Consider the following 8369-nt stretch of genomic DNA (forward strand, 5'->3'; position numbering starts at 1 on the left):
ATCTGGAAATCTTATCACACTTGTCGCACAATATATAAACAGCAAAAGTAAAAATACGTGAACGTTAAACACGTCCAACTTAACTTGCAGAAACAGTTTGTGGTAGTAGATAGAGAATCCTTTATTTACACTAAGTCACACTCAATATTCTGTATTATGTGTATTTATCATGTTGAGAAAGTATCTGACCTGTTCATTAAAACATTTGACTAATATTTCTGAAAACGGATCAAAGTGATCGATGAGATGAAGTGATGAGATGTGATGGTGAGAAAAGTGCAGCAGAAAACAGTCAGTCATCATGTGAGTAGTTGCTGGATGCTCCGTTGTCTGTGAGGATCCTCAGCAGAGAGAGTCCACAGCAGTACACCAGACTCTTCACTATCAGCACTGTGTAGAGCAGACAGAGCAGCTTCACCTGGTACTGAGACTGGAGAGGATCCAGGGGAACCACTGCAACACAAAAGGATTCAAACAGAAAGCAGTCAGTGCTCTGCTCTCTCTGCAGCACAACATTGGAGCTGTCCATGCAGAGAGGCAGCAGGTGATCTTACAGTCAGCTTGCTGCAGAGCTGCCAGGTCTGCTGGCTCTCTCTCTGGAGGACAGGAGGCTGCTGGAGCTGGAAGCTCTGAAACACAAAAGGAGTCACATGTTTGGAGTAGCAGGGACAAATGGCAGTGCTCTGCTGCTCTGCTCTCTGTGACAGCGTCTCCACATGAAGCTGAATCCCTGCTGAACACAGTCACCAAACCTTCATCACCTTGTTGTGTTTGGGCCTCCACTGTCCCCCCTTCATGCTTCACCTCACAGCGGTATTTATATGTGCTGTTCTGTGGCTGATGGAGCAGCAAGATGGAGGCGCTGCGTCCCGACTCTCGGAGCTCCAGCTGCTCTCCCTCAGCAGGGCTCGACTCGTCCCATGAGTCGTCCTCCTCCTCCTTCTTCTGGATTTTCCAGGAGAACTGGACCAGAGGAGGAAACATGTCTGAGGCCACACACAGCAGGGAGCTCTTCCCCTCCACGTGGTCTCTGGATGCTGCTGGGTACACGCTCACCACGGGCTTCAGCACCTGCTCACCTGAAGCTTGAAGCAGCAACAAGCAGCACAGACACACATTCACACAGTCAACAGCAGCTTCCAGCACTGCAGCAAATTCAGTGGGATCCTGGAAACCACCTGGACTCGGATCCAGTAGAACTTTCTTCTATCTCCACTAGATATATTCTAGTAAACTAGTCCTCAACACAAAGTTCACTACACAGACTGGATCAGTTTTACTGATGTTAGCAAAGATCCTGTTACTGACACAGGGTCGACAAACCGTGCTCGGTAAACAACACTGGTAGAGTGCAGACCAGGAAAATGTGGCAACCAAACCACAACAGCTGTTTAAAAATTGGGATTGATCCATTGACAGCGTAAAAACTTTTATTAGCACATAACCGTTTTTTTTAATCTTGATAATACACTGTACAACCAAAGAACAAAATAGTTGCTTGTCCTCAAATTATTTTAAATATATTTCACTTTGTTGTGAATATTAATTGTAATTATTTATGTAACAAACATAAAGTAATATACACAGAAAATATTATAATAACTTATTGTTCATATTCTAATTCTAATATGAATATATATTTAAATGTATTTTATTATTATTATTATTATATGTTTTTGTACATTTTTTATTTACTATGAATAACAAAGCATCATATACATCAGCACAAGACTTATTTAATAAAACAGTATATTGTAACATTGGGTTCGAATAATTTATTAAACATTTTCCCTTTGTTAAAACCTTTAGCCAAAGAAATTCTCCACTATTATTAAATACTTGTTTCTGTGCTAAGGTAAAAATATTTTGACCTTAGTTTAAACATTTTACATTAAAATGTTCCATTAATAATCACAGTAGTAGATTTCTGTCAAACTCTGATTTAACATATTTTACATGTTCATACAGGATATATTAGCTGCACTGAAAATACATTCTACATTCTAATGTTATTTCTATTTATCGTGCACTCAGAGCTGAAACTTTCAGATCCTAGAGTTTCTGCAGTATGTGTAATACTACATACTGGATACTACTAATGTTTTCTTCAAGGTATTTGAATCAGTTTTACTGATTATGTAAAACACATTTATCCACTGATCACAAATACTTGATCTGACATTAGAAGAGTTTCTGGAAATGTTCTGTCCAGGAAAATAATGTTAAGAAATATTGAACATTTCAGAATCCGAGTGAAAGTGAAGAATCCTGCTCATCACTAAAATTCACTTTGTCTCTAAACTGAGTCCAAAAAGTGAAGAGAGCAGGAAAATCCTCCACAATCATTGATGTGGAATTGGACTGATTTCAGGAGAGAGAAGAGAGAAAAGAAAAACAGTCTGATGATTGAGGAGAATCCAGAACCCAGTTCCAACACAGACTTTTTGGACTCTTCTAAACTCTTTGAGCTCCTGCACAAATCAAGAATTCCTTGTGGTGCAGTGAGATTTCAACATGTTTTCACATGTTGTTGAACTTTTTCATTGAAGAACGGCTGCAGAAGGAACTCTGTACTAATGAGGAAAAACTAACATGGAAAGTCTGAAGCAGCACAAACTGACTTTAAACACATTTTACACTTGTTCAATAAAACGACTGAGGACAAAGAAAGTTGATTCTTACCTGTGACATACAGTTTAGTTCCTGAACCAAAGATCCAGTCTCACAGTGACAGAGAGTGATACAAAAACCTGTTCTGCTGTTGAATGTGTCAGCTGAGGTGAACGAGTGCAGATGATGAACCAGGATCAGATTTCAGCTCCATGAGGTTTTTCTCTAATGTTCAGATCAACACGACTGTTTTTGTTTTTCTTTATTGTTCAGTTAATTATTGGATGGATTCTCAGTAAATCTGGTTCATTCATGTTCTCATCAGGATGAACCGTAGAACTGTTGATCCTACTTTTTATTTTGCATCATAAATATCCTGATCAATTAAAACTTGTTGTATAAACAAACAAATAAAGAAATGTTTGTTCTTACCTGTTACATAAAGTTTAGTTCCAGAGCCAAAGATCCAGTAGAGGTATCCTCCCACAGTGACAGAGACTGATACAAAAACCTTTCTGCTGTTCAATGTGTCAGCTGAGGTTTATTGTTCAGTCTGAAATATTTCAACATCAATTGGATGGATTCTCAGATAAACTGGTTCAAACATTCATGTTCCCCTCATGATGAACCATAGATCTTTGTTGATTGTCTGACATTTCATTTGGTAATTTTATAATCTCCTGTTTCAAAAACCTCCAACACTAATAACACTCCCCTTTTTGTCAGCTGTGTTTCTGTTTTATCCACTTTGTTTTGTAAATTCAAGTTTTAACTGTCAAAACTTTCACATATTGTTATTTATTCTTTTACTCAATTAGCAACAATATGCATTTTGAAATAGTCTCTCAAGTTAGACTTATTGCAGGATGTAAACAGCTAACTTAAATTGAATATAACAATTGTATTAATAGAACATTCGGAGGCATTGATGCAAGAAATTGTGCTTTCCCTAAAAGTAGCATTAGCATGGTATCTGGAAGTTGAGTCCTGGCAACTGGACTACCTTATTTTTAGGTTGAAACATTTTACAACTAATCAAATAGCTTCTTCAGTTTGAAGATTAGTTGGTTAGAGAGACTAATTTAATATTAAGTCCCCCCTTAACCCCTAAAGTGGCTCTTTAAGTGTGTCCAAAAATGTTTAAGATCTAACAAAATATAACTGTAAACAGAATTATATAGAAAACTCAACAGGAGAAAAGAAAAACTCACTTTAGAGGTAGAAACCTCCAGCAGAACCAGGCTCAGGGTGGGCGGCCAGCAGCTCATGCAAATCAACACACCCTCACTCAACAGAGGTGGAGGCCTCAGACACAACCTGTCTATTTATCATACTGCCCTTTCATCCATCCCCAGGAAGATTAGGATCAGTTCACACCTGCACTAAAATGAGTTTGACACCCCTGGTCTAAGGTATAACGGAATGATGACTCTAGTGGCCTGGTCTAGTTCTGTGGGGTCAGATGGTGATCCAATCACAGTGGATAACTCTGGGAGATTATTGAGAAAGCTCTGTGCGGTACTTGAAGTGAATGTATGTTTAATGAAGTAGAGCAGTGCTGCGTATACATTATTAATATGACACACTTTAGTTAAAATAAGATAGTGGCTCAGCGGCCATAACCTGCTGTAAGTTATGTTGCTACGTCTCATTGGAAGGAGGCCAGAGCAGATTACATTCAATTCAATTCAATTTTATTTGTATAGCGCCAACAGAAGTTATCTCAAGGCACTTTACAGTGTAAGGTTTAAGATAAAAATATTTATACAAAAAATTATAGAGAAAACCCAACAATCCCATTTGAGCAAGCTTTAGGCAACAGTGGAGAGGAAAAACTCCCTTTAGAGGAAGAAACCTCCAGCAGAACCAGGCTCATAGTGGGCGGCCATCTGCCTCGACAGGTTGGGGTGAGTGGAAAGAGAAGAGAGAAAAGAACAGCAGGCAATAAAGACAACAACAAGCAGCAAGAACATTGGGCAGATGAACTGGATTCTGGAGATGTACAGCTCCAGGCCGAGGATACCTGCAGAAAAGTACAGAGAGAGGGAGACAGAGAGGAGGAAACACAACTACAGGAGAGAGAAGACACAAAGTTAATGACATGAAATGGTAGAAATAGAATGGATAGAGGAGAAAGGAGAGAGGAGAGGAGCTCAGTGTATCAGTAGAGGTCCCCCAGCAGATTAAGCTATATCAGCAGAACTAAGAGATGGTTCCGACTCACCTGATCCATCTCTAACTATAAGCTTTATAAAAAAGGAAAGTTTTAAGTCTAGTCTTAAATGTAGAGAGGGTGTCTGCCTCCCGAACCTGAACTGGGAGCTGGTTCCACAGGAGAGGGGCTTGGTAGCTAAAGGCTCTGCCTCCCATTCTACATTTGGAAACTCTAGGAACCACAAGTAAACCTGCAGTCTGAGAACGTAGAGTTCTGCTTGGAAGATATGGAGGTCTTTAAGATAAGATGGAGCCTGATTATTAAGGGATTTATACGGTTGGAGAAGAATTTTAAATTCAATCCTGGATTTTACAGGGAGCCAATGGAGAGAAGCTAACGTAGGAGAAATATGATCTCTCTTACTAATTCCAGTCAGAACTCTGGCTGCAGCATTTTGGATTAACTGGAGGCTTTTTAATGAGTTATTGGGACAAACTATTAATAAGGAATTACAATAGTCCAGTCTGGAAGTAACAAATGCATGGACTAGTTTTTCAGCATCACTTTGGGACAGGATGCTCCTAATTTTAACTTTAATGTTTCTCAGGTGAAAAAAGTCAGTTCTAGAGATTTCTTTTATGTATGAAGTGAAGGAGATATCCTGGTCAAAGATAACTCCGAGGTTTCTTACAGTATTACCTGAGGCCAGAACTAAGTCATCAATGGTGAGAACGTGATTAGACATAGTGTCTGAGATTTTTAGGCCCAAACAGTATAACCTCTGTCTTGTCCGGATTTAGGAGAAGGAAATTGGAGGACATCCAGGTCTTTATGTCTTTTAAGCATTCCTGAAGTTTGACTAATTGATTAGTTTCTCCTGGTTTCATAGATAAATATAGCTGGGTATCATCTGCATAACAATGGAAATTTATAGAGTGTTTCCTAATAATATTGCCTAAAGGGGACATATATAAAGTGAAAAGAATCGGTCCAAGCACAGATCCCTGTGGGACTCCATAGCTGACTTTGCTGTGCATCGAAGACTCATCATTAACGTGTACATACTGAAGTCTATCTGATAGATACGATTTAAACCACTCTAGTGCTGTTCCTTTGATTCCAATGACATGTTCCAGTCTGTGTAATAAAATGTTGTGATCTATAGTGTCGAATGCAGCACTAAGATCTAACATGACGAGTATAGAGAGTAGTCCATTGTCTGATGCTAATAGAAGATCATTAGTGACCTTTACCAGTGCTGTTTCTGTACTATGATGTACTCTAAATCCTGACTGGAAATCTTCATACAAGTTATTACTACGTAGGTGGTCGTACAATTGCTTAGAAACTACCTTTTCAAGGATTTTAGAGATAAAGGGCAGATTGGACATTGGTCTATAATTCGCTAAGACCCCTGAGTCCAGAGTAGGCTTTTTGAGCAGGGGCTTGACTACAGCAACCTTAAAAGCCTGTGGTACGTAGCCTGCTTGTAAAGATAGATTGATCTGATCTAATATGGACGTGCTGATCAAAGGTAAGACATCCTTGAGGAGTCTAGTCGGGATGGGATCTAAGAGACATGTTGATGGTTTAGAGGAATTAATTACTGAAATTAATTCAGAATGATCTACGGGGAGGAAGCAGTCGAAGTAGGAGCGTGGATCTAGAGTTGTTGTACAGTCCATGCTGTATGCAGGGAGGATCTGATCAATTTTTTCTCTAATAGTTATGATTTTATTTGTAAAGAAATTCATGAAGTCATTGCTGCTGAGAGTTGAGGGAATACTTGTTAGAATTTGGACTGACAGGACTGACGGGGACCAAACAGGTAAGAATAAAAGGATATTTATTAACAATAGGGTCAGGGGACAGAGGGAACTAACACAAACTAACAAAGTATCAAATTAAAGAGACCCCAAAAACTCTGTGGCAAAACCTACTAACAACCATAACCCGACATACAAAGTAACAACTGAAAACGCTGTGGGAACACGGGCAGAAACGCAAAATAAAACTCTAACAACATACAAAGTGCCAACAAAAAACCACACACTAATGCGGACATGAAACTAACAAACTAAATGTACAAAGTAACAAACCAAAATCACTGTGCAAGGCAGGCAAACAGGAACAAACATACAAAACTAACAGGACAAAGTATCAACCAAAAATGCTGCATAAACGCAGAGCAAACAAATCAAAACCTACAATCCAAAAACAGACAGGTGCCTCACAGACAAACGAACGAACGAACAAACAGACTGACCAGAGATGTGGAGGAGTAGTGTGCAGCATGAACGAATAAGCAGAAGTGACATACATGAATGAATGAATGAATGAATGAATGAATGAATGAATGAATGAATGAATGCATGAACTAACCAGAGAGAATGGGATGAACAGCATGTATGATGTCAACAAACCAGCACCGGACTGAGGGGTGCTTATAAAAAGGAGGGATGACCAGGTAAACTGAATTAGTCAATTAGTCCGGTGAGTGAGAGTGGAGAGTGGAGGAAGTCCATATATGGGCGTGTGGCAGGAGAGTGAGACAGAACAAAAACAGAACCAAACCCACAGACAGAGGGAGGAACTGGAACACTACTAGGGTCAACCGAGCTATGACTCTTTGTCAGCCTGGCTACAGTGCTGAAAAGAAACCTAGGGTTGTTCTTATTTGCTTCTATTAATGAGGAGTAATATGAAGTTCTAGCTTTACGCAGGGCTTTTTTTTATATATTATTAAAGTATCTTTCCAGGCTAGGCAATATTCATCTAAATTGGTGGAACGCCACCTCCTTTCCAACTTATGTGATTTCTGCTTTAAGCTACGGATTTGTGAATTGTACCATGGAGTTAACTTCCTCTGACTCACTAGTTTCTTTTTCAGAGGAGCAACATCATTACATCATTGGACATCGCCTTTGCTATTTTAAACACCTCTTTAAAGTTATTCTCACTAACCTCTGACTAATGAAGGCGTATATCGTTAGCTCCAGCATGTACCACTTTCTCTGAAAACCTGGGAGACACCTAACCAGTGCCACTGGAGCCCCTAAAGGCCTGGCTGATTTCACGTGTCTCATGTCTACAGAGTCTCCAATGACCACCTTTCTCAGCGGCTGGATCACTGAGAGGGGCAAACCTGTTGGACATGCAAAGCGGGGAGGAGGTGTGCTCCGGCGGGCTAGCCTTAGCATTAGCTATGGCTGAGCGAGTATATATCCCAGAGTCCTCAATGACTGCAGACCATGTACACCTCAGACTTCAGGTACAACTCAGTCCTGTCATCTTCAGAAGTTCTCTGATGACTCTGCAGTTGTTGGATGTATTCAGGGTGGAGATGTCACAGAGTATCAGACAGTTTCATTGACTGGTTTGGATGAAACCATCTTCAACTCAATATCAGTAAAACAAAGGAGCTGGTGATTGACTTGGATCTGGGAGTCCTGTCATCCCTCTCTCTATACCCCCCTGTATAGAGGTGGAGGACATGTCCAAGTACAAATACCTGGGAGTGTACTTGGACAGCAAACTGGACTAAAAACTCATTAGCATTATACAGGAAGGCTCAGAGCCGGATGTACTTCCTGAGGAGACTCAG

General features: G+C 40.0%; 1 protein-coding gene across 1 annotated transcript; it reads right to left on the reverse strand.

Moving 5' to 3' along the window:
• Window positions 1–7965, reverse strand: LOC113171880. Its single transcript, XM_026374618.1, has 4 exons — window positions 7804–7965; window positions 762–1206; window positions 555–629; window positions 1–453 (listed from the first exon to the last, which is right to left on the reverse strand). The coding sequence occupies exons 1-4, from the start codon at window positions 7963–7965 to the stop codon at window positions 293–295; spliced, it is 843 nt and encodes a 280-aa protein (XP_026230403.1). The 3' UTR covers window positions 1–292.
• Between the last annotated feature and the right edge of the window lie 404 nt (window positions 7966–8369).

This window comes from Anabas testudineus, chromosome 17 (genome assembly GCF_900324465.2).
Source record: "Anabas testudineus chromosome 17, fAnaTes1.2, whole genome shotgun sequence".
NCBI lineage: Eukaryota > Metazoa > Chordata > Actinopteri > Anabantiformes > Anabantidae > Anabas > Anabas testudineus.